At 40.4% G+C, this 26,892-nt stretch overlaps 1 protein-coding gene across 4 annotated transcripts in view; it reads left to right on the top strand.

Moving 5' to 3' along the window:
* CD36 (CD36 molecule (CD36 blood group)) overlaps positions 1-16,132 on the top strand; it is a 30,160-nt gene extending 14,028 nt beyond the window's left edge. For 2 of the 4 annotated variants that reach the window (XM_075144490.1, XM_075144499.1), the window contains exons 4-14: positions 793-937; positions 3,668-3,847; positions 4,008-4,099; positions 4,546-4,592; positions 7,461-7,530; positions 9,196-9,383; positions 10,194-10,312; positions 11,636-11,709; positions 12,493-12,547; positions 12,741-12,905; positions 13,631-16,132. In XM_075144490.1, coding sequence (XP_075000591.1) covers positions 793-937; positions 3,668-3,847; positions 4,008-4,099; positions 4,546-4,592; positions 7,461-7,530; positions 9,196-9,383; positions 10,194-10,312; positions 11,636-11,709; positions 12,493-12,547; positions 12,741-12,905 — 1,135 coding nt within the window. In that variant the 3' untranslated portion in view covers positions 13,631-16,132. Of the gene's footprint in view, positions 1-792; positions 938-3,667; positions 3,848-4,007; positions 4,100-4,545; positions 4,593-7,460; positions 7,531-9,195; positions 9,384-10,193; positions 10,313-11,635; positions 11,710-12,492; positions 12,548-12,740; positions 12,906-13,076 lie in introns of all 4 variants that reach the window. The other 2 variants (XM_075144481.1, XM_075144504.1) reach the window with 1 other exon arrangement.
* Positions 16,133-26,892: the final 10,760 nt, after the last annotated feature.

Below are 26,892 nucleotides of genomic sequence, written 5' to 3'. Positions count from 1 at the left end.
CTCTCTGTACCTTTTGGTCCCCCCACGCCCAGGCTGGAAGATCTGATAAAGTACCCAGAAGATCCCTTCTGGGATGGAGCTGGGACAAGCTTTGTGGACCCACAGCATAGACTAAGTCATATGATGCCTGCTGGATGCTGCCTCTACAGAGGGGCCAGCAAGAGGATGGGGACTTGAAGAGCTGAGCTAAAACTAGAACTGCAGCAGCTCAGAGATTTGTTCCTTAGTGATTTGCTGACAGGGCGTGCTTGAGAGACTTATGAGAATCTCAGTGGAGCTGAAAGAATGCTTATAAATCCCCACGTGCATATGAAATGTTATCAACGTGATTCCCATTACAGATTTAACCTGCAATCTGTTTTGTTGCAACACAGTCCTATCATATTTATTGACCATTCTGAGTAATTCCCTTCTGATTACATGCAACCATGAGAAAGCTTAGAAAAAAATGTGACAAAACATAATTAATTTTAAACAAAATATAAAAAGATACAAGGTACATTATTGAAATAAAAATAAAAAAGAAATATGTGTTTTCATTTTAGTATCAAGAAAAAAAAATCCATTAGGCACTAAGGAAATATTTCCAAAAGAAAAATATTTTACAGAAAATGAAATTTTCACATATATTCACATGAAAAGTTTAGAATGCTTTCAGTGGTTATAAAATTTTCAACACTCATCTACAAAAATGTTCATCAACATTTCAAAAAACTTCGGTCAGGCATGGTTATGTGTTGTCTCAAAAAACAAATGTTAAAAATATTCTGTGTTTTTATTTTGTATTTCAAGGGTGCGATATTTGCCCAAAGAAAATATCACAGAAAACTCTGATGGCACAATATCCTACATGTTGCCTAACGTTGCTCGTTTTGAACCTGATATGTCTGTTGGGACAGAAAATGATACCATCACGTGCCTCAACCTTGCTGTTGTTGTAAGTAAAGAAACAAAACCATAATGTCCTCATTCAAATGGAAAATAGGGGAGAAGTTAGCATTAGTAATACTGAAACTGCCACAGGATAGGTTTCCTCTCTATGAACTCAGATGACATGAGTGTCAGCCACACTGAGGATAGCTGTATTACTGTCTTTAAAAAAAAAAAAATTCTGAGGACATATTGCATATATCTTAAGCTTTCCTTATATTCCCAGGGTAATCTTAACAGTAAATGAAAATTGTCTTGTTCCAGTCAATGGAAGCAAAGTCATCAGTTTGGATGGGATGTATCAAAAAGCATCCTCCTAGTTAATTTTAGTGTGGGAATGAATCAAGAGTTTGTGGATGGATTCCCTATCTGTGTGAGGTACAGCATGAACAGCACAAGACGGATTTGCCATACCCTCTCCATAATATCCTCAGTCCTGCTTTGCAGGGGAGGCAGGATTAAATCCCACGCTCAGTGTATGCATGGCCTCGCTGCCCCAGCTGCTTGCTCCCCGTGGTGCCCCTCAGCACGACTGCAATGGCATCCCCTGAGCTCTGCTGTCCTCTTGAGACCTTGGTCCTTCAAAGAAAAGCACAGGGGTCCCCACCTAAAGTAGTGCTAGAGTCTTTTCAGTCCAGATGTATTTGTGTTGTCACAGGCTGAGAATGTTTGCTCTTGACTGACTTGTACAGTTTTCGTATTTATATTCAGCCCTGGTTGTGTTGCCTGATTGTCTTGCACTAACTCTGTGGTGTCTGTGTGAGTCTTCAGGATCACTGCGAGAGGGTGGGTCTTAGGGGCAGGGTGAAGAGATGCTTGATGTTAGCACGATATAGAATCAGAGAATCAATCACAGGATCACAGAAGAGCCCATGTTGGAAGGGACTTCAAAAGATCATCTGATCCAATCTTTTCTGAGAAAGGGAGCCTAGATGAGATTTTCTAGAACCCTGTCCAATTGCACCTTGAAAACTCCAGTGACGGGGACTCTACGACACTCCAGTGATTGACTGTTCTCACTGTAAAAAATGTCTTTCTTCTATCAAGATGAAACTTTTCCTGGTGCAGTTTGTACCCATTGCCCCTTGTCTTCTCCATCTTGCTCCTTGTGAAAAAAGAGCCTCCATCCTCTTTCTAGCCGCCCTTTAAGTACTGGAATATTGTGATGAAGTCCACCTGAGTCTTCTTTTCTCTAGGGAGAAAAGGCCTAATAAATAAAGGCAAATGACCTTATTCAGACCAGATATATTCTGCCTGTGTCCTAATTTAGGCCAGCATCTCTCTTTTGGAAAGCTGATCTTGTTTTCTGATCTCAGTCCTTCATGTCATGGTATTAACTAACACTGCTCAGCTCCCACACTTTGGGCCAGGTAGTGGGTCTAAGCATAGGCTCATGCCTGAAAGCAGCCGTGTCAGGGGAGAAGGGACCAGGGGATTCAAGCCCCATTTAGCTGTTCAGAAACAAACTGGTGTAAGCCTGAATTCCCAGAGAGGCTCTGCCTGTCTTGTTTGACAGCATTGACTTCAATCCCACCTGTCAATCAGCAGAGCCCACCTTTCATATCATAACCTTGTTGTCAAAATACTCACAAGTGAATTCAGAGAGATGTTTTTCATACTGTCTTAACCCTGAGGGGATTGAACCCACATCTTCTCTATCTCATAATCTTGTCATATCCATGCTTTCTGCTTACTCGGTGTTCAAGTTCAGACAAGAGTGAAAGATTCATGGGGTTGAGGAGGGCAGAAAATGAGAGCAAAAGACACTCTTCCATTGCTATCTCCATAGCACTAAGTACAAAGAGATGGTCTGCTAAAGGGCTGAGCACCTGATCTAAGAGAATGACTGGGTTTTACACAGATTTACTTATCAAAATTGATTTCCTGCTTCACCAGACAGGCCAACATAGATCATTTCTGTTTGCTTTCCACAAGTTATGCAGTGCCTTGAGGGACTTGACTTTGTGTTTATGCCTCTGGGAACATTCATTACAATTACTGCTGGTAAATCTACATTATTCTTCATTGAATTAGGAAAAGTTATCCATTATTTAGCATTAAGACTGTTCTGAAAGAACTTCTTTGTTGCAAATATGTATTCTTTCTAAGTAAAGGAATAATGGAAATTCAGCACTTGGGCAGTTTTATGCAGGGGACAGTTGTATTGCTGCTAGCGTAACAGCAAATCTAAACCACATACCTAAACCAATAAGTAACAAGGCTTGTATATTTTTACTTACATGTTTATAGTGCGAGTGAGTCTGAAGTATATGACATACGGAGATGACAGAAAAGAGGTAGAAAACCGAAAGTGGTACAACCCGTGTTATACAGACAGGGATTTGAGATTATTACTTGGAGATGTTCAAAAGCCATCTGGCCATGGTCCTGGGCAACTGGCTCTCAGTGGCCCTGCTTGAGCAGGGGGTTGGCCCAGATGACCTCCAGAGGTCCCTTCCAACCTCAACTGTTCTGTGATTCTGTGACTAGGGATGATCTAGTGAACCCATGTAAGCAGTAAAGACAATTTGTCTGTCTTTGTGTAAGTTATGTCCAATAACTGTTTTGTTAAGGAGTGTCAGTTTTAAGTAGAAACTTACAGTGAGCTGCAACTCTGGAAACCAGCTTTGCCAGAGATTTCTTCAAGTCAGTCTCTATGTTTTTGATCCAAAGCACATGCAGAATTTTATGCTAAACATTAATTTTATGCTAAACATTAATTTTATTGCTGTTGTAGGCTGCACCTGCCTTGTATACAAACACTTTTATACAACTACTATTAAATACTTGGATTAAAGCTTCTAAGTCAACCATGCTGCAGAACAGAACAGTGAAAGAATTACTGTGGGGGTACAAAGATCCCTTCTTAAACAAGGTCCCTTTCCCCTTGGATCCAGTTCTGGGAGTCTTCTACCCGGTAAGTGAAACCAATGAGGAGGCAAAGCCTTCAGTTATCATTCTGTGAATAAAAAATAAGGCAGCTGCTGTGAGGAAGGAAAATGTGACAATGCTACAATCTGGTTCAGTAATTCTAACTGTTATTCCTTCTTCTTGTGTTATTCCTTCTTCTGTTACAGTATAATGGGACATTCGACGGACTTTACAAAGTCTATACTGGGAAAGAAGATATTAAAAAAACAGCGATAATTGAAAGCTATAAAAACAAAAGGTATCGTAGCATTGTATAATTAAAACCCATACATATTTTCAAGGTATGGCTTTTAAAGCTTGGAGCTATAGATAAATGGAAAACCTTCAACAATTCAAAGAAAGCTGGATCAAGCCCCGGCCTTAGCAAAACCACGTCTCTCTTTTAGCTATTCATGATTCTGTTAGGAGCTTGGGTTTAAGACAATTATTGATTCTTTGATACAAGTAGTTATTTCTGTTTTGCATACTTAAGTAGCTAGATCCCTTTTATCCTATTCTAATGTATCATATAGTTTATCTGAATAAATGAATGAGCATCTCTATCCTCTGACTTTGCGAATGGATCAGGCTTATACTGGAGCAGTTATATTTAATATATTGCTATATTTAGCAATACAGGTAATGAAGTGGATTACAAATGGTGTAATATACTACATGCAACATGACTTTTTTTTTATCTTAAAGGAATCTTTCATACTGGGATGATCACTGCGATTTGGTTAATGGCACAGGTGAGCCTATTAAAGTTTTTTAAAACTTCAACACATTTCTTTATATTACAAGGGAATAATGAGATACAATACTAAAGTTAATTCCCCTGGGCTTTGACAGTTCTGTGTTCTGTATATTAAATGTCTATATAAATATGAATGTATACATACTACTAGTATTATACATGCATATGTGCATGTCTATTATATCTATTATACGTTACGGTACATTATTTTATATATACATATACACACACCATCTTCAGATAGAGTAGATGTGGAAAAGACACAAGAAAAGAATCCAGCTCTCTGTTTCTACTAATTATCTTTATGGTACAATACAACTAAGATTCTTTTTCTTTGCTATAGCAATTGAAAAATACATTTGCATTCTAATAATGTACATTCATTTACAGTGTTGAAAAATAAAATTAAATGCACCAGAAGGGACAGAAATTATTGTAATGAGATATGAAACAGTTGAGGTAACAAGGGAGAAGGCTGTCAGACAGGTGGTTTGGAGGCCACTAAAGGGATAAAGAAGAGAAGTAGTTTAGTTTGGGATGAATAAACTAGAGAGGAATGTTTTTGAATTTCCTTTTGGAATGCATATGAAAACAGTTGAGTTGTTGTCATGGTTTAACCTGGGCAGGCAGCCAAATACCACGCAGCCGCTCGCTCACTCCCCCCCGCTCCAAGTGGGACAGGGAAAGAATGGGAAGGGTAAGAGTGAGAAAAACTCGTGGGTTGAGATAAAGACAGTTTAATAGAACTGAAAAGGGAAAATAATAATAATAATAACAACAACAATAATAATAATAATAATGATAATGATAATGATAATGATAATGATAGAATATACAGAATGAGCGATGCACAATGCAATTGCTCACCACCCACGCTGACTGATAACCAAGTAGCGATCGCTACTTCCTGGAACACGCCTACCATTCATACACTGAGTATGACGTCACATGGTATGGAACACCCTGTTGGCCAGCTGGGCCAGCTGTCCCAGCTATGCTCACTCCCACCTGCGCTTGGTAGGGCATGGGAGCTGTCCTTGACTAGCAGGGTACTTAGCAACAACTGAAAACCTCAGTGTGTTGTCAACATTCTTCTCATACTAAATCCAAAACACAGCACTAGGAAGAAATTTAACTCTATCCCAGCCAAAATCAGGACAGTTGTTTAAGAGACATTTGGTCAAGATGATATTTTTCTTCTTGGTGAGTGAAAGCGTCGCTGTGAGGACACCAGAATCTGTTGAGCTGAGGCTGGCAGATGTCATGGTGGAGGCTTTTACAGGGAGTTGTAGGCCTTCAGTGAGCGAGTATCAAAACAAGCAGGTTTTTGGGTGGTTTTTTTCCTTTTCTGTGCTGCTTTACCTGGTATAGATCATTTTCCTTGTAACCCAGAGCACATGGCACGTTATTTTGAAGTATTTCAAATACATCACAAGAATCTGACTTTCCAAAAGTCTGTGAGTAGGAAGGATTAGTTCCTTTTTAAACCATGTAATTAATTTTATAAGAGGCAATATTTTCTTAGGTTCTGAGATTTTCCTTCTTTCTTATGGAGCCTGAACACTTTTTTCCCAGGGTCAGCTTTTTCTTTTTATTTCTTCCACAGCTAACTAGACTAAGTGCTCCACTACAGTGAAAATGTGGAGCTTTTCCTTGTTAGCAAAGGTTATCGCACAGTTTAAAGAGCATTCAGTGCGACTGCTCAGGGGACACTATGTGTTTAGAGAAGCAGCAGATTTAAAAAGTCTTGTAAGTAAGTGTGAGAATTCCTTCTTATCATGTAAGCTTTCACAACAAAGTGCAGCATGTATAGTATAAGTAAATATCTAGCTAAAAATATTAAGCAGTATTCTTGTATGGGGCCTGAAATGAGTCCATGTTTGCAAACTCTCCAACACGGCCAAGATTTAGAAATAAAGTGTGTGTCTAGGATGATCTTGGATCTTCTTTAAGAAAAAGTGCTTCTGTCAGCAGTGGGCAAGTGGCAGTATGTAATTTAGCTTTCTCGCTCTTGCCAACTAGATTCAAAGATATCACAGATGTTTTCAATCCCTTGGTTATGGCTGCTGACTAAGAAACTAAACAGAAATTGTAGCAAGAAGTAACAAATGTACTGGTTAAAGGTTTGTTACAACACCTTGTTTGGGAAAATGGCAGAGTCCTCTTACTTAACTCTGGATGCTTGCAATGCAGAAATATGCATCTGAACTGGCTGGCTCTGTTCTTTTTATAACGAGTGGAGAAAAAAACATCACCAAAGTGCTATTCCTCTGACCTATTTTGCATGTCTCCCATGGGGTGAGATGGGTTGTGCCCTAGAAGTGCTTCCTTCTCTCCGTTAGCTATAGAGAGGATCTCAGCTTACAAAGAAGAGGTCTGCTTGAGCAATCTTTGGTGAAAAAAGGTTTAGCGCTGGTTATTAAATAGGCAGTTTTGAAGTCTAAAGCTGTGTTTCTTGTAAGCACCGAGTGCCATAGCTGCAGGTGAGCCAAGCATCTCCAGAAAGGTTTAGGTCTTTAGACTGCATGAAACTTCAAGCAATGGCAACAGGTATTGGGATTCGTATTAAGCGGGATTGTTTTTTGTATCCTCTGTTTTTAATGGGCTTGATCATATAGCTTCACATCTGTGAAAAAAAAAATGGCTGCCATAATTTGGCTCGCTTTCAAAAAGAATACGATCTTATCTGTGGAGTGCCTGTCACTGTGCAATAACTTACGTAAATATTTTCTCCGTAAATGACTCATTGTGTTTACCTTTTTCACAGCTTTATAGGAAAGTAACAGCTGAGTATTGAGCTAGAAATTAAATCATGTCTTCTAAGTGGAATTACTTTCAAACTCTTATTTTATTCGATTCACAGATGGGGCATCGTTCCCACCGTTTGTTAAGAAGGATCAGGTACTGCGCTTCTTCTCCTCCGACATCTGCAGGTAGGCTGGTCCCTGCCCGGTGTGCGACACCCTGCCGTGCCGCCCGAATGCTCTTTCCTTTTCGAGGGCAGCTGCAGTGGCTCTGCTTGGGCTCAGGTCACCGAGGCAGTTCAACATAAACGTTTCCCCTAAACACAACTAAATTTGTGAGCTGTGCTCATGATTCAGAACCTGATTCTGTCACTTTTATTTGTGTCAAGTAACAAACTATTTACGGTGCATTTTATTTCAGCCAGTTACAGATGTATAATTCAGGAGTACCTGACACTGTCGTGAGCTGTTACAGATTTATGAAAGACACTGAGGGCCACGGGGTTCAAAGTCTTGAACTTCTTCTAAGATCAGGACCCAGCCTGTAACCTGCCTTATTTGCTCTGGGAAGGCAATAGGTACAGCAGGGGCCAGTTAGGCCCGTCTTTGGCATTTCTGCAGAGCATCCTCTATGCAGAACAGGATTTGATGTCATCCACTAGATACTCAAAATTGTTTTCTCACAGGATATTTTTACATATTTTATTTTTATGTATTTACAAACAAAACAAACCTGCTTAGTACATCCCATACTGATGGCTTTTCAGCCTGCTGCTTCTGCTGTGGCTATCCAGTGTCCCCGAGTTCTCCGGTGGGATCGTTGAAAGCAATGTTAAAAGATGTAAAGTGCATCACAGTGTATTTACTTTGGGAGGTTTGACCCCTGTATTTATTTTGCTGCCTGGAAACAGCTGCTTCCTTTTAACTAGGTTTAAAGTGGGCCATTTGCTTTGCAGACTGTTTGTTTTTAAAGATCAGTGTTTTTACGTAAAGTCAAAGTTCTTTTTTTTGTGAAGTAATTGTATCTCCAAACTGGAAAGCATTTCACAAGTCATGGAAAAGGGAATTCTATGCAGAGGAGAAATGATAAAATTCTTTGGATCGATTGCACACAGTTTGAGAGATCCCTCTGGCCATTTAATTCTTGCAATTAATGAACAATGAAGAAGTACAGTAACAATCGCGCAAAGGTCGTGCTGAAACGAGGTCATGGAAAATGGTTCTGTCCATGTTGCAAAACCCAGAACCCTTCTTTTGTTTGGCTGCAATATAAAGTGTTGCTGCCCTGGTTACATCACTGTGTAACAACCGTATCTCCATATCAGTTGATAATGTATCAGCAAAAAGAAGCTTAAGTGGTATTCCAGTTCATATATATAAGGTTATATGCAGAATGTTGCCTGCATCATAAAACTTAGATTAGTACCATCAGGTCACCAAAAACCTATAGCAGAGCTGATTTATATTGATAAGTATCTCTACCGTAGTCCAAAAACTTTCAAAAATCTCATAATAACAGTCAGCATAGAAGTGTGTAGAGAAAAGAGCATTTAATTAATTTGTTAGTTTTGTGCATATTGTTTATGAGAAGTATTAGTATTTTTGTCTGTCTTTTTGTGTGTTGTCACGCTCACCTCTGAGCTTGTACATCCTTTTGTGAACATGTGGCGTATTCTCCATTACAGGGGAACGCCCCTACCAGCTGCTGAACAGTGTGACGGGAGCCTGGACATTGGCTCTCTGGAGCACTCGTTCCTTTTAAGAGAGAGACAGTTGGGGCATCCTGAAGGAGTATTGCCATGAATGCAGATTTTTAATCCAAATCCAAACACGTTTCTCCTCTTTTATATTCAGATCAATCTACGGAGTTTTCCAGGGCAAGCAGGATGTGAAGGGAATCTCGCTCTATCGTTTCACAGTTCCTCGTGAAGCATTTGCATCGCCTGCTGAAGTCAGAGACAATTATTGCTTCTGTACAGATGAAGTCATATCAAAGAACTGCACAATAGCTGGAGTCCTAGACATTAGTGCCTGCAAAGCAGGTATGGTAATGACACGGTACTGCCAAACAAACCATTTAACTGGGGAGAAAGGACATGTCCTGCAGTTAAGGTGTTACTCTAAGATCCAGGACATTCGTGTTTGTCTGTGAATTCTTCCACAGATTGCCTGTGAGACCTTTCACTTTTCTGTAGCCTCATTTCCCAAAATGAGGACTATAGTATTTTTGTATTTTGCATAGTGTTATGCAAAATTGTGATACTACAGACTGTATACTGAAGCTGCAGGAATGCATGTGTAGAAAGGAAAGGATTCTACAGGCACTGTATAAAAGCCAGAGATAGTCACAGTCCTCGTATTTGTGATAATTCACACACAGAGTGTGTGTGTGTACACAACTCTATATACGTGCAGAGATTGAGAGACACTATTGGCTAAGTTTAACATTGGTTTACTAAAATAAATATACACAAAGTCTGCGTTTGGTGCAGAGTGGACAGCAAGGGTTCCCTTCAGGTTTGCTTTCTACTGAAACAAGATCATGAGGGTGGGGGGAAACAGTGACAGACACGTCCTTACCTCAGCATGAAAGTGGGAGCCCTGCCAGCACTGTGTCCAGTGTGGACACAGACAAGCAAGATTTATAACTACAGTTTATTTCACCACGCAAATTTTCTTCATGACAGTAGAATCACAGAAGTGCTCAAATTTTTTTGGGGTGGTGGGACTATTAACATTTTTGTCAGGATTGTGTGTCTATATAAAAAACTCTGTTTGCATGGAAAATGGCCTCAGAAGATGGGCACTGAAACAAGGCTTAATGATTCAAGTGAGCTTGTTTTTTCAAATAGGAAGACCGGTATTTATCTCTCTCCCGCATTTTCTTCATGCAAGTGATTCTATATTGCATGATGTTGAAGGCCTGAGCCCAAACGAGAACGAGCATGAGACGTTTCTAGATGTAGAGCCTGTAAGTCCAAACATTTAATAATTGTAACTCAGTAAACTTGTGGTGTTTAAATTTAATTGCAGTAGAGTAGGCCTTTTACCAGAGGGACGAGCAGAAGATACAATATTTTCATGCTTACTTTTGCAAGATCTACTCACAAAAGTGTTATGGTTTTAGCAGGGGAAATTTAGAGCAGAACTTTGTCTCATTCTGACCTTCAAAGTTTGGAAAACAAGTTTTGATTTTTTCTTATTGGGAATGTGGGATTAAATAGATTCCACAAACTTTGAAGTATACCATAGCTTTTCTGTGACCTTCAGGTACTTTGAAAAAATTCTTTTCTATGAAAGTTCTTTTGTTCCCTCTATAATTTTTTTTTTTTCATTTTCTATAACTAGCCATTTTTGTATAATTAGTATCTCAATTGAAGTTAAATAAATATAGATCAGTTTATTTCCAAGAAAATCGCTAGAAGTCTGAACAGACTAGTCTAGAATAGACCTAATGTAGTCTTTGTGGCTTGGATTGTCCCACAGAGCTCCCAAACTGAATGAATTTATGACAGCTCTGATTTTGATTGCCTCCAATTTTACCGCTACTTCTGCTCCAGTGATTCAGATTCTTAACTTTAAGTGTATTTACCAAAGTTTTCTGAATTGTGTGATGAATTCTAAGGTTTCAAAATTTTGTTTTGCTCTAAATTTGGATGAAAAGGTAAAATTCAGGATTTTTCACTAAAACATTTTTAGTCATCTGATTTGACAGTTAAGCTATGTAACTTCAATGAGGAGATCTAAAGTTAAATCTTTGTTTCACCTTATTTGGAAGAGACATCAACCAGAATTTCCTAAATCTGATATGAAATTTTCAAGAATCACACCTTGTCTTGTTTTTGTGGAGGACAGGGGGGAAAAGAAGGACATGAAGAAAAGATCTAACCTTTGTTTTGATATGTTCGTTCTGATATGAATTATTTGTTTTTGGCCCTATGCAAGTTAAACATCCTTCTTACTGAAAAAGAAAATTTAGCTAATTTCTGGTGGGAAAAAAACCTAAACCATATTTTTATATGAAACATTTCATGACTGATTTAGTATTTTTAACCTTTTTTTTTGCCTCCAGTTTTAATTGCAAATTACAAAAGTAACTATGGTAAAGCCACAAAATCAGAACTTCTATGAGAAATGAGAGACCCTTAGAAACTTTAAAATTTGATAAAAATTGAATCCTTCAAAACATAAGGATAAAATAATACCAAAGTGCTTTTTGACACAGTCCATGTTCTAGGCTTAGACATCCAATTCAAAAATTTAAATTAATGTGGTTTTTTTTTTCTGGTTTTAGATCACTGGTTTTACACTACAGTTTGCGAAAAGGCTGCAAGTAAACCTCCTTGTGAAGCCTGCACCAAAAATTGAGTAAGTACTACTTCATTATTTTGTTTTTAAAGACTTTTTTCAAGAGGGCTGATTGGTCTACGAGAGTGTCAGTAGAAATGGCTGGGAAAAGAAGGATTAAAAATACTTTCCCAAAGCCTTTCTGTCTTTCTTGCAAATATTTCAGCCATGACTTTTCAGAGAACATAAATTTCATCAAAAGAGCAAGCCTTCTTGAGCAAGGCACTGCCCAAGTATTTTAACACACATTTGATTTCCCCACAGAAGCTTACAAGGCAACATGTTCTTAAAAATAACATTCTTACAAAACACAAATGGGGGCCATGAGGAGGAGCTAGAAGGCAAAATGTATTTTCTGTAATAAATCCAAAGAGAGAGAGAATTTATGTATGCTCTGTCACTAGATGGATTTTATCACAAGGGTTGATGGGTCTCTAGTTTCTTTTCTCTTCATTGGCCCAAATGTACATGTACAGATGTGCATTTCGGGATCCTGTACATCTGGCAGGTGAACACCACACAGATCTTCAGATCCTTCCATCAACACCTACCTGTGTCCAGCTTTTCTTCTTTCTGACTACCCACATATGGAAGACTAGACAGAAAGAGATGGTTGCCCGATATATAAAATGGCTGTTATTAATTGTAGGTTGATTTTTTTCAGTCCAGAAGTATACTAAAAATGTACTTCTGAAGTTAGAGATGTACTTAGAAGAGAAGAAAAATGTTTAAGTAGAGACTGGGCTTATGCACCAAACTAAAGATAACATGCTGTACTTATTTTATTTTATTTTATCATTTCAGAGCTTTATCAAAAGTTAAAAAACCTTATATTTTTCCTCTTCTTTGGCTAAATGAGGTTAGTATATTTTCTATCTATTAATCTTCACTGTTTAAAAAAAAAGAAAAAAAATGACCTAGCGTTTTCAATCTTGGTGCCCTGAAATTGGACAATTAAACTCATGCTGTGATTTACACATGCCAAGAATATATTCAGCAAGTGAGGGCTTGCATACTTACCTTTCACTGACATTTTTCTTGCACTGTTTCAGTCTGCTGTTATTGGGGATGAGAAAGCAGAAATGTTCAGAAATAAAGTCACCGGTCGGGTCCAGATGCTGAGTGTGCTGCAGATGGTGTTAATGGTCGCAGGTTCTGTGCTGTTCCTCGCATTCCTGGGTTCCTATTTCATATGCAGATCAAAGAAATTAAAATAAGTAAGTAAGCTAATGGCTCAGCCCCCAGCAGTAACTTTTCCTCAGGGTTTCAAGAAGTTCAGAATCATTACCTATTTAGCTGTTCTTATTTTAAGTGCTGGTAAATTCAGCAGTTATTCTGTGGGAAATCATCCAGATAATATAGCTAATGTTTTAAAATTCTCTTCCCAGCCTTAATCTTTCAGGATGCTCTTAACACACCCAGGAGAGGGTATTGGGAACTATATCAGAAGACCAACATCTTTTTTCTTCCAAAGCACAACATGATTGTTGTGAGTTTATGAAAATAGACATTTTATCCAAGTCTGCTAAACTGTTCAGAAGTGCCCTCTAGCACTTCTCTGGGACAGAGGCCACACAGCTGCGGATTCCTGTGCTCTTCCAGGACTGGGGTTCAGAGAAGCCACTGTAAATGACATTTTTTATTGAGCGTTGGATAGGGTTTCTCGCTTCTTTCTCTCAGTCGTGCATCACTGTCATGTTAGTCTAAACATCTCCTGAACATACCTAGCCCACTAAGACTAAATATACTCCCATCGTGGGTAGAATAACCAAGGGGTGGATTAATGCACTGACATCTAGGGAAAAAACCACATTTTTGGAGTGATTTAAAAGAAGTGCAGAGACATGAACGCTGTGGTGAAAAGTATGCTGTAGTAAAAAGACATTTTTAAGAAGATGACTTACCTCATCACATGCTGAATTCTGATTTTATTTCACTATAGGTAACAAAAGACTTCAGAGGTAGGCAATATTTAATTGAAATTTCAGCCAAGCAGCATGTTAAAATTCAGAGACAAAAGGTATGATCTAAGGCACAGTCAGTCCACATGCTATGGAATTCAACATGCTTTTCCATTTTGAGAAGACCAACTCACTAACCCAAATAAGCTGATGTTTCCAAAGTTCCACACTTCTGACATCACTAAAGAGGCCACCATGGAAACTATGCTTTCAAATAACTTTGACTATTTAAACCTTGTGACAAATTTTAAATGACATTCAAGCAGACTGAAATTGAGATGCAGTTGGATTTTAGTCCACTTTCTGCCATTTATGCAACTTGCTACTTTTTTTCTTCTGGGATTTTCAAGACAAATGAAAGCCATTTGCTGATGTTCTGTCTCTGAGCACAGGCTGGGAATGACAACACCTTTGAGCTCATGCTGTGCTCTAGATGCTCTCATTGCAATGTTTCTTTCTGTTCCTTCGGGGAATGGAAGCTGCTGCAATAGAACTGCTCTCTGTCCTCTATTCAGGGATGTGAATTGCATTGAATGTGAAGTTTATTATGTAAAGTTACTAACTGTAATACATGAATTTAATAAAAGACTTACTAAGATACATGGTTTATACATTTAATATGAAGATGGCTCGTAGACACACCCCAGTCATTCATATGTTGATGGAGCTAATCAACATTTGGCTCCACAGCTGTTCAGCAATCTGAGCTACTCTCTAACTCCCAACCTGCTCCACTGCTCTTACTGTTGCCTCCCGTGTGCTTTTCTTTCTGGCTGTTGCTTGAACACCAGCCTCTGCTCTGCCCTAACCCCACTTTGCCCAAGGCCTCCCTTAGGGAATGATCTCATATGTTACATTTAAAGTCAAGAGAAAATATTCCAGAATGCTCCAGACACAGGAAGGAGTGAGATAATGATTTTGATCAAACATCAGAGGGTTCCACTTCCTTGCTATAGAAGAACATAAATGAAAACAGGTAACCCCAATTCTTTACTGATAAACCATCTGCTACAAGGAAATTTGTGCAACCATTTGTTTAATGAGGTGCATCAGCCTGTAGACAGGTAGCAAACACTGCCATCTGCATAAATGGTTTACTTTTTCATTTAATCTGAATGCCATATCTTAGAAATGAGAGTCAATGGGGCAGACATTTTGTGTTGTGGTGTTTCTCCTTTTCCCATGGACTCACTGAATTCCGAATGAGAGCCTAAGTTCAGCATTTTCTAAGATTTCTTCTTTGATCTGTTGTCCCCTTAAATAAGAGCTGCAAAGAAAAAGGAAGATCAAAAATGGCCAGCCTTTCATAAACTGGTGTTTGGAAATAGTGCTACAATGAACTTTAAACCAGAAAGATTTATCTTGCTAGTAAAGGACAATATCTTTCACCAGGTATCTTTAGAAGGTGTGTTGACCCTTTGGAAATAAAGAGATAAAACCCAACAGACTAAAATGCTGTTGTTTTAATCCCATATTCCTTGTGAACAAAGTTGTGTAACTATCAATAGAGCTGATGAATCACAGAAATCCCAAGAGATTATTCTTGAAGGCAAGGTCTATGTGGTACATGGCTACACCCTCTTTTTCCAGCCATGAGCTGGAAATGCAAAGTAACAGGGCAGGAGATGTGAAGGAGGCATGGCACACATCCATGCTCTCACTTAGAGAGCCAATGCATTTGATTACTCATGGTGCTTGCTAGTCAATGAAAAATAAGACCATTCTCTCATCTCTACATTATTGCTAGTGTCATATGTGATGCTCTGTTCTCATACTAGTCTGGGGACAGTTTGACACAGTTGAAGGCATCCCTAGAGTCCTATGGCCTGGTCAAAAAAGTATGAGGACCACTAAAATCATTAAGTCATCTTCTCTTCTAAAACATGTTCATCTCTGCTGTGGTTCAAGATCTGACACCAAGTTTTTATAATAAAACTAGTCTTATGTGCCAGAATCTACAAGTGAGATCTTTTCACCAAAGGAACAACAGCAAGGCTCCTGTCATTTTTGATACACTAGCATTTCTGCTTCATTTTCTTTGGCTTCAAGTCCATTGTCAGCAAGCTAGCATCTGCTCTGCTAGTGGTGTTTAGTGCTATGTGGTGCTCCAGCAGCAGTGATCCAGCAAGTCAGGCCATGATTTTAAATGTCTCAGGGCCCAATTTTGCATGCACAAAAATGCTTTGGTTCATATGTATAACCTCATTGAACTCAATGCAGGTTTGGACTTTTAAACTATGTTCAACACCTAGACTGCACTTGGATTATAATTAGTAGTTATTTTGTCCAAAGCATTGGTTACAGTTATTGTTAATTCATGATATTAAGGCTAATGTTAAGTATTTACATTTGTTCAAACAGTGCAGAATAAACATTTGTTAGAAATGTTAATGAACTCAATACAAATAAAATAAAGCTCAAACTCTTCTTTCTGAGATCCTTATGTCTAATTGTAAATAAAGTCTTCTGTGTTGGATAATGAACTCCTTGTGTTTCTTTTCTCAGTATTTTGGGTGTATTTTCTTTTCCTAGATATTGATTTTATAAACTGATGAATAAGTGAGCTTACGGCTAACCTTGTTATGTCATTGTACTCTGGCACATCAGAGCTGCTTAGAAGTGCGTATCACATGTCATGTTGCCGCATGATATAAGTACCAGTGACATACAACATTTATGCTCTGTATTACAAAAAGGAGGAGACTTCGTGGGCAGAGCTGAGCACCAGCATGTCTAAACTGAAGCAATTCTAAAACAATCTCAGGAAACCAAGCTCAGAGAGAGACCTGCTTTCAACTCCCTTGAGCTGGGGGTGTTGGCAGGATGGTGTTAGCACATCCAGCGGCACATTACAACATCCTTTGCTGGCTCTGCTGGCCCGGCAGGTCGGGTGGGAGGGGAGCCCGGCTACGCTCGTGCCTCACGTTCCCGACCCACCCCAGGTCCCTGTGGGTGAAAATCACTGGTGAAAATCAGATCTGACCCAAGATCTAACAGCCCACATACTTACACCCCAGAGCAGGTGTGCCAGCTTTTGATCTCTAACTGTAATTATGCTTTCAAAGCCTTTCTTAAAACCTGTTCTTCCCACCTAGCCTACCAATGTCTGTTAAAGTAACGTAAACATGCTAATACACCTGAAAAAGAAAAAAAAATTGGTGTTTTCTCTGTTCTTTTAACTGTGAGACTAGGCAAGGACTTGTTTTATTCCTGGGTGTACACATCAACAGCATTTAAAAAAAAATAAATCTAATAACTAATAAAATATGTTTACAGCTTTTTTTTTCAGTAGTCATATAAAACCCAAAACCAAAGAGGCAAATGACTCACACTTGCCAAATGCAAATTGCATTTATAACTAGATGCTATTCATTTTCTATTCTCTGTCCCCTCTTTGTATAGCAGATATCCCTGATGCTCTGTGGTCGCACCCTCTCCCAGCAGTACCCAAAGGAGCCAGGGACCTAAAGCCCACCCAGCCAACGATGGGCTGGGACTTTTCTCAGCTCTACTGTGTAAGAAAAGAAATAAAATGCTTTGCAGTAGGCGCCACCCAAAGGGCACACAGTTTCTCACAAGTTCTCCAGCTTCATTTCAGCATAGGCAGTCAAAAATAATGCTGGCTAAAATTCATTGTTGCTTCCTCTGCCAGTTGACATCACCCGAAATAATTACATCATTTTAAAAACATGTGAGAATAAACACCTCCTAAGTGTCTGCTGAATGACAGATTGTCGGATGCAGTACTAAGACTGAAATTTTGATGTCCATTAATATTCTGGAGTATTTGCTAAGGCCAGGGTTTCCCTTGAGTTCTGTGAATTGGTGTTTCATGAAATACATGTAACCAGGTGCACCCATATTTTTCAGGACTCTATTTCTTGCCCAGCATCACTTATGTAACACCAAGGATTTGTGGACAAATCAGGACTTACTTTTATGTGACTTAGGTTTTGGATGCACCTTAAACACATTGGCAATTTCAGCCCCACTAAAGTACCTGCGTGTAGAACTGGGAAAGTCCATTTTTGCCCTTACTTTTTCCTCGTAATTTTTCCAGATGGAAAGACCACATATGTGAATGTTTCTAAAGGTAAATTTCTCCACTGATACTTTCTTTCATGATAGGAGCTAAAACATGATTGGCACCTCAAACCAGCAGCAGTAGATAAAAGCCTGCTGGAGGTGCAGGTACTTTTGGGTACTAACATATAAATCCAGACATTTCCTGTGTTTTTACCACAACTGTGGAAGCATATCCTTCTTTGTGCATTCACTCTACAGGTGTGACTATTTATCTTTGCACTGGTCAGACACTGGCTCTACTTTGAGAAATCAGAATTTATCACTACAATTAATGCACATGGGCACACATACACACACATGCGCGCGCACACACACACTGACTGTGATGTGGCAGCAGCTGCATTTTATTCTGCAGTCTTGACAACCTCAGCCTGGTTGTCTTCAGCAGGCTAAATTGAAGAACACTATTGACATTCATGGACTCACACTGTCAGAAAACAAGGAAAAAAGGAGAACCAGGACGCTCTAATTATTTCTATTTTTCCTATGAGCAATGGGAAAAAGCACTAAGAAAGAAGTTTTGGCAAAGCATATACTTTAATTCAATGACAAGTCAGTGCAGTTAAGAGGTTAATTCAGGAAATCTATTCCAGCCACCATCTAATCTTCCAGGCAGCAGATAGAGACTTCCCTGAGCACCCAGGAGCATCACCCGCCTTGCTGAATGGATGTACATACAAGTCTCCTGCATAACATTATTTGGCACTTAGTAGAATCCTGAAGGAGCCGTATCTGATAGATGTACACAATGTTTCTAGCAGTAATAAGTTAATGCCTAGAGGTATTAGCCAGAATGTGGAATATGTGTGTTCCAAAAGCTCCTATTTTTATGTGACTCCATTTAGATTACACTAATTCAGATGAAGAGAGTATGCTATGATTCAGGTTATTCCTTCAAATGAAGCTAAAGTCATAGAGGAAGATGATTGCTAAGCCACAAAGAGGAAGGGGATCTTGGCTCTACTTTACGTACTGGTTGAGAGACAGAGGACCCTTTTAATGCTGGTTTTAAATCTTACTGCATTAAAACCAGAAGCAGTCAAAAAATCAAGGACCAGAAACTCTTGATCTCCCTTTCTAGCCAGGTGCAGGAACTATAACACAAGTGCTAAATGCATGTTCTCCTTAAGGAAGAAGAAAGATGGATCACTTTTTAGAGTTTAGATGATCTATTTCTTAGCACACCCGCTTTTATGAATCCAGATGAGAGACAGATTTTACCTTGTGTTTCACCTGAATTCCTTCTTGGAGCCAAGCACCCCTTAGGCATTGCAGCACCAACTATCAAAACATGTAAGTACTGCTGTTTAATGCTGCTTTGGCCCTGAAGGGGCTGCTCTGTATGGAATACCTGAGTGAAGAGGCTGGAGGTCCCGGAAGCCTGGTCAAGTTTTACACAAGGATAAAGAAAGGCAAGTCTGCACAGATGGTTTAGCATGGCAATGCCTCATACCTCTGTGGAAAAGTTTCAATAGTGTATTTAGCTCAAAGTCACCTGCTAAGAATGCCAGTCCTGCAATCTGTGCTTCACTTCTTCATGAACATGAGAGTGGTCAGTGGCCCTGGCTGTGGTGGTGGAGGACAGATCACACCACATCAAAGCCTCCCAGATAACAGGTGATAGCTGTTATTCAGTAATATCTAATATCTATTTATTCACTAATAGCTGAAAAGTGAACATTTTTAAAATTCTCACATTTGACTGAGACAGAACAAGTCAAACAAATGAATTTAAACCAATCGTGGTGGTACTATCTTAAACTAATACATTTGACTTTGCATTTCAACCTCTCTAATGTAGCATACAGAGTTTAAGCAACTATCTCTGATTAATCAGATCTGAACTGAGACCTGTTTAATGGTTTTATGAATGTTTAAATCTTTGGCAAGTGGTTAAATTCACCTATTGGTCTTCACCTGAAAGAGAAGAAGTTCTCACTATTGCACAAAGGATGATGAAATAGGTTTACAGGCACAAAGATTTATTTCTGGGGTCTGTAACTCATGGTATACAGAAACTGTAAGAGTAACTCTTCCATTTGGGCAAAACAAAAACCAAAGGGAAGGAAGGGGAAAAGAGAGAAGGTAAAAAAAAAGGAACGCGCTCCCAAGTGGCCAACCTGAATGAGAAGTGACAGGGGTCCCTCCAGATGAGCATCCTCTTTAGGGCATCCTCTCCAGTGAAGCATTGCCTACAAATACCATTTTCAAAGTAACTGCAGTTACATCTTGGTCTTGCCATTGCTTTTCCTCCCTCATTGTTCTAATAGAGTTGACTGACACATGCTTCAATCGGGAACAGTTTTTGCAGCTCTAATTGGCTGCTGAGCCTTGTGTGTGTACATTACTGGGAAATGTTGTCTATCTCAACAACTCTTACCTATTATGCTCTACTTGCTCCCTAATATATGGCTTTAAAGTAAAAATTATGAAGTGGGGAATGAAATGTAGAGGGAGGAAAGAAGGGCAACTCACATGGCAATGGCAATAATTTTCAACAAAACCCACCTGAAAAGCTGTAACAGCAATTTCTGAGTGTCCCCATACAAGGCAATGAGGGTAAGAGCACTCTGGAAGACCAGGACAGGGAGAACAGCCGCAGATGCAGGTAGGGGTGTGCAGGCGGATGGCTGTAAAGTGAACGGCAGCTGCAGTGCTCCACAAGAAGGACTACAAGGCTGAACACAGCAGGCCCTGGGCATTGCACAGGTTGGGGCACCAGGAACGTCATCTCACTAGTGAGTTTGTTGCCCAGCAGCCCCCAAACTGTTCACTGCTGATACCCCATTAAGTCTGGGTGTGTGCCGTACACATATGCAAGCAAACCAGGGAAAGCAGGAATGCTGTGAACAGTCTCAGTTGCCTAACTGTACACATGAAATACCTGTTCCCCAGGGCTCAGTGCTGGGGCCGGTCCTGTTCAATATCTTTATCAATGATCTGGACGAGGGGATCGAGTGCTCCCTCAGTAAGTTTGCAGACGACACCAAGCTGGGCGGGAGTGTTGATCTGCTGGAGGGTAGGAAGGCTCTGCAGAGGGACCTGGATAGGCTGGATCGATGGGCCGAGGCCAACTGTATGAGGTTCAACAAGGCCAAGCGCCGGGTCCTGCACTTCAGCCACAACAACCCCAGGCAACGCTACAGGCTTGGGGAAGAGGGGCTGGAAAGCTGCCCAGAGGAAAAGGACCTGGGGGTGCTGGTTGACAGCCGGCTGAACATGAGCCGGCAGTGTGCCCAGGTGGCCAAGAAGGCCAACGGCATCCTGGCCTGTATCAGGAATAGTGTGGCCAGCAGGAGTAGGGAGGTGATCGTGCCCCTGTACTGGGCACTGGTGAGGCCACACCTCGAATACTGTGTTCAGTTCTGGGCCCCTCACTACAAGAAGGACATGGAGGTGCTGGAGCGTGTCCAGAGGAGGGCAACGAAGCTGGTGAAGGGCCTGGAGCACAAGTCTGATGAGGAGCGGCTGAGGGAACTGGGGTTGTTTAGCCTGGAGAAGAGGAGGCTGAGGGGAGACCTCATCGCGCTCTACAACTACCTGAAAGGAGGTTGTAGCGAGGTGGGTGTTGGTCTCTTCTGCCAAGTAACTAGCAATAGGGCAAGAGGAAATGGCCTCAAGTTGCACCAAGGGAGGTTTAGATTGAACATTAGGAGACATTTCTTTACTGGAAGAGTGGTCAGGCCTTGGAACAGGCTGCCCAGGGAAGTGGTGGAGTCACCGTCCCTAGAGGTATTTAAAAGACGTGTAGATGAGGCCCTTAGGAACATGGTGTAGAGGGCATGGTGGTGTTAGGTTGACGGTTGGACACGATGATCTTATAGGTCTTTTCCAACCTGTATGATTCTATGATTCTATGATCTCAGGACACCTAAGTTTTTTATTAGCAGCTAGTTTAGGAAGGCCTGGGTCTCCCATAGAGTCCATATCGTACCACTCGTCCCTCATGGATATCCCAAATGTCCCAGAGCATGTTGTGTGAGAAGTCTTGCTAGATCATTCTATAATCCTTTCCATAGCTGCATTTTTCAGGACTGGGCTCTTTAACACAGTTGCTGGGCTGAAAACAAGACAGAAAGAGAGGTAATGAGTACAGGAGGCCACAAAAGTCATGTAGGAGGCTAGTCACCAAGACTTTTTGTCTAGCTTTGGCAGAGTCCCTCTGAGATAGCTGGCCTTTGCATATCCCCATCTCAGGTACCCAATCCTCCCTTGCTAAGAAGCCAAGTTACTTTATTCATAGATATGGGACTAGATACTTAAATCCTTTCCTGTTCTTGTTTCACACTTGAGCCTTTTTATGGAACGTCCTCTAAAGCTTTTTGTGGGCAGAAGGGAGAAATGAATAAAAAGAACATCCAGCTAAATAATTCAGGAGCAGATTTCTATTAACTCCTCTTGCTAGTCTTTTCTAAGCTTTTTTTATAGCCACTTCTTGGATGTTCCAAAACAGTGTTTAGGAAGAAATGCTCTCCTGCAGTCTGAAACCCTGAATGGCACGTTTAGATATAAAAATGTATATTATACAGTTTTGACAATATTGAATTTTTTGGTCCACATGCACCCATGCAGCAAACCTTGGGAATGCCACACACCTGCCAGAAGTGTCAGAGATCAATGTTTTACCACTCACTGAGTCACTGTTCGTGGTGTAGAAGTAATGTGCAAACCATGGAGCAATCCCAAAGGCAAACAGTGAATTATTTTGAATGAGAAATGAGAGTTACATATTTGCATTCTATTTGCAAGCAAATACTGAGCTGAAAGAGGAAATACTGTGCAAGGCTTACCTTCAGCTTGTCCTGTCCGTATTTGCAGGGGGCACACAGAGCTCTTCCCTGGGTTCTCTTACACCCAGGAAAGGAAAATGGAAGGGGTGAGAGCTTGAAATTTCTCTTGCTCTTCCTTCACAACATTGATTCTTGCTCCTTTAGAAAAGGAGGGATGAGACTGGAGGTTTCTACTAAGAATTTCCTACTGCCATTACATAATAACCCTCCATCTGAACATTTTTGAAAACCCTCCTTATTTTTATGTGTGTTTAATGCTGTGCACCTTAACTTCCAGGCCTTGCCATGCAGTTTCTGCGATGCGCACTAGATGGCAATGCAATATCTAGGCTGACAGTCCCAAATTCTCCAAATCTCCTGCCCAGGGCGGTTCACCCTGCAGCGGGGTTTGGGTGGATACACTTGGACGTAGTGAGACTTCAGCTGAGGCCCCTTTTTTCACATTAATTCGGAGCATAAAATAAGCATTGCATCACCGCCTCACACAGCTTGCTAATGTTGCAACAGTTACCTAATTCGTTCATATATGTTAGTGTATGGCTTCCACAAGAAATAGATATTATAGAGAATTTTTTTTTTTTACAAACTTGCATTTCAGCTTGTGAAGAAATGGTGAAATATTTGAACTCCGAGACATCACATACTCTCAGGCCTGCGAACAACGTAAAAGATGCTCCACTTGCTGTTTGCCAGCTGCGGCAGACCCTGCTGCCTGCTCGGCAGCCATGAAGAACATGAGAAAGCACGCAAGACCTTCCTGCTCAGCAAAGCCAATTGCTGCCCCTTACCATACCATCACAGCAACAACTCCCAATTTCCAAGACTCGTCCTTTTTAATATCCCCCTTCTCCATCCAGAAAACTCACCTTCTATGATTCTCTCTGCGTCCTGTGGCTATGAGGACGTCTGACCATGATCTGCTTGAGCATTTGAGCTCAGTTTTACTTACAATGCTGACATGTCTAGAAATGGCTCTGTATGTATTTGAGTAATTTTGTATTTAAAATATTTGCTTAAATATGGTTACAGCATCCCTCCCAGATCTTCTATTGTAAATCAAGGCTCTAACCATTAACTGATATACTGCCTTTATTGCAGGACATGTTTTGGTTGTAGAGAAAGGAGGTTATGTTTCTATTTTCTGTATCTGGGAAAAACACACATATTACAATGAAAGTGGCTAGACAGACAGTTGTCTGCTGACATAACGTATTTGCACCAATAATAACAATATCCAATTAATAGGGTGCCCATGATAGCACCCTGAATGGCAGGAACAAAACATATCATATAAACTGCAAACTTGACTTTGTACTTTCAAAAACGTGTCTACAGGGTGTTCTGTAGGTTTTACTGAGAGAGGAGGTTATGAGCCATTTCTGGTCCCCATTGTCAAGCTAATAGTGCAAGCCGGGCTGAGAACCAGCACCTCAGCAAGCTGGTTTTAAAAGTTAGATGACAGGTAGGTCAGGTCTAGCTGACATTATGGTTAGACCACTATTCACCTGTGGCCATTGTTTATGGAAATAAAGTATTTATCCACCTGTGTGTATTTATTGTCTTTAGTCATAACATATGTATACTTCGTGGAGTTATGAAGATTGGATAAGAGTCTATCTTTTATCTAGAAAATCAAACTTATAAAAAAAAGTGTTATATGTTTTTTCTTTACATGATCACATTTGTAAAGCTAAAAATATTAAAAATATAAAAGATATTTGAGAAGACTATTGAAATGATTTTTCAAAAATCGGTTCTCCTCAAAAGATTTTTGTTTTAATAATAATTTGAAATAACTTTTTAGTATTGATATAATTCAGGGAAGAGATGAAAAATTTTGAGTCCCCCCCCTGAAATTCAATCACATTAAAATTGAAGATATCATCAAAGAAGGAAAAGTAAGGTTTTGTTGGGTTTGATCATGTCTTTTTCCAGGACTGATTATTTGTGGATGTGCTGGAGGAGTGATATGTATATATGTGTGTATGTTTTTATATGCTATTACTGACTAAAAGAGACATGTTGGAGTCTGTGCCTGGTGAGTCTATGATCTCTCATCCCAGTGAGATGACATCCTAATACCTAGGTGAAAGCACTTCTTGTAACACTCAAGAGACCCTTTACAATCATGGATGATCAGTTTATTTTTCAAAATCAAACAACTTGAATTATATGGACAGAGAGTTAGAACTGGACTCTAAGTTATTCCTCAGAGAAATAAGGACCAAGATGTTACATCAGAAGTTATCTGTGTTGCTAAACAGACAAGGTGCCAAATGCTGGGCTTGTTCAAGTTTCCCTCTCTGTTTCTATTTGCAACCCACATGTGTGTATGTCCTGAAGATACGGTTTCTGTTGACTGACCTACATCTGGTATGAGAAAGATATTGGATGTAAGTGTGTCCAATCATCATTGTATGTTATAGAAGTTTCTGGTAACAATTTTAGGGTGAGGATTTCATCCTAAATTTTACAGTCATTTGGTATAAAATTTCTCTTATGGCCTTTTCATATATATAATTACCAAATTGGTCTTTTCATATATTTTAAATAAGAAATCTCTACCTTTGGCTACTGACTGCAATTACTTTTTGGCACACCTGCTTTTCACTGAAGAAAAATGAGTTTTAAATAGCTTTACCCATACAAACTGAACTTGGCATGGAGATGATCCTGCAGGGAGCTGGTACTGTAGTGAAGGCTTTTGTGTTGTTGCATTTTAAATGTTGATTTAGAAACTTGCACCCATTATTCAAATCAGCTCTGCAAATGAACTTTGCAGGAAGTCTTGCCTCATGGTAGCTTGGTGTCCCTGCTGAAGACTAAGCCTTCATTCAGAGTGCCTGAAGGGCAGGAAGAACGTTTCCAGGTCTGAGGAGGTGGTGGAGGCGTGTTAAAATGACAGATATGCAATGTGTATTAAACTTTCGCCATTCCTGGCTTTGCCAGAGAAGATTTCATAGGCAGCTGCCATCGCATGAATTCATCTCCAGCTGCTGACTCACCAGGGAGCACATGCAGCTGCTGATATATAAAATACTGCCTTTTGCTACTTCTGTCCCCGTCGGTCTGCTTCCTCCAGCCCTCGGCAGTGACCACTGACGGTTCCTCCAGACAGGCTTTGTCAACTAGCAAACATGCAAAAAGCTGTATTGTGAAGCAGGCAGTTGCTGCACACATGACATCATTACCACATACCCACATAAATAAGAACAAGAAGGAAAATTGCACCACCTGATAAGGCCGGAACTCATAATCTGCAAATACACCCATTACATTGTATACTGCATCACACCCTCCTCACCCACATATTCTGCCTTGATAACCACCCATTGCTTTGATAATGACTGTTTTCCAATTCTGTGCACAACCGTACCCAAAACCCCCAACTACTCAGGGTGGCTAAGTCAGATAACTGGCAACAGAGAAGGTAACACGTACCATGGCCCTTCAGCTGGGCGCAGCCCCACTCTCTTCACCAACTTTCCCATCATAACTCAACAAAGTGAAAGTGAGCACAATATAGGAAGAGACGTACAAACGTGTTGGACATACTCTTTTTTCCTTGTGTAGCTCAGCCCTGTAAACACAACTGATAACGTCTCTAAGTACCCGCCAGCCCCTTTGCTTAAAGAACTCCATGCTTCAGAGCAAAAAGTGTGTGCCCAGGGCTTTTCCCCATGGGGTGTTAGTGATTTACTCAGTGTGTGCCAACAGTTTGCCCAGAGCACAGGGCAACACGTCGGCGCAGAGAGCTGCGGAGCCGGAGGCCGGGCAGCCTCGGTGCGCTGGGAGCCTGACAGGGCCCAGCCCTCCGTTGGGGAAGGGCACAGGCGTTTTCAGGGGCCATCGATTTCTGAGCTTTACGGGATTAGGAAAAGGATTTGAAAAGAGTCACAGATTTCCTGGCAGGATTGAGGCATTTTAATGACTGTAGTATCACAGGATAAAAACCTTTTACTCATTTTCCAGGCCATGGTCCCAGCTCTTGGTGGTTGCAGGAGGGCCTCAGACCTGCCCTTCCCTCAGGCAGCAGTCCTGTCTTCCAGAGCTTAAACCTTCACATACAGGGCATTTAAAACCCAAATGTTCAAAGAGATCTGATCGCTGAAGTACTGCTTACATCTATGACTCCTATTAATTTCAGTGGGTCTTAAAAAACAATTTGTCAGCTACCCCTGGATCTTGGGCCAAAGCTCACGTTGATTTGGTTGTAAAGAGCCCTGAAAATGTGACCTCAGGGTGATCAATGAGACCTACTGATACCCACCTAACCAAAAAGAGCAACTGATAAATGTAACCCAAAGCTAGACTATAACGGATGTCATTTAAATAGTACAGGTTTGGATTGCAAACCATGTGTCAGC

The sequence above is a fragment of the Calonectris borealis genome, chromosome 1, assembly GCF_964195595.1.
Source record: "Calonectris borealis chromosome 1, bCalBor7.hap1.2, whole genome shotgun sequence".
In the NCBI taxonomy this organism is placed as follows: domain Eukaryota; kingdom Metazoa; phylum Chordata; class Aves; order Procellariiformes; family Procellariidae; genus Calonectris; species Calonectris borealis.
The sequence above is the reverse complement of the archived record's forward strand: the minus strand, read 5'-3'. Positions and strand labels throughout refer to the sequence as shown.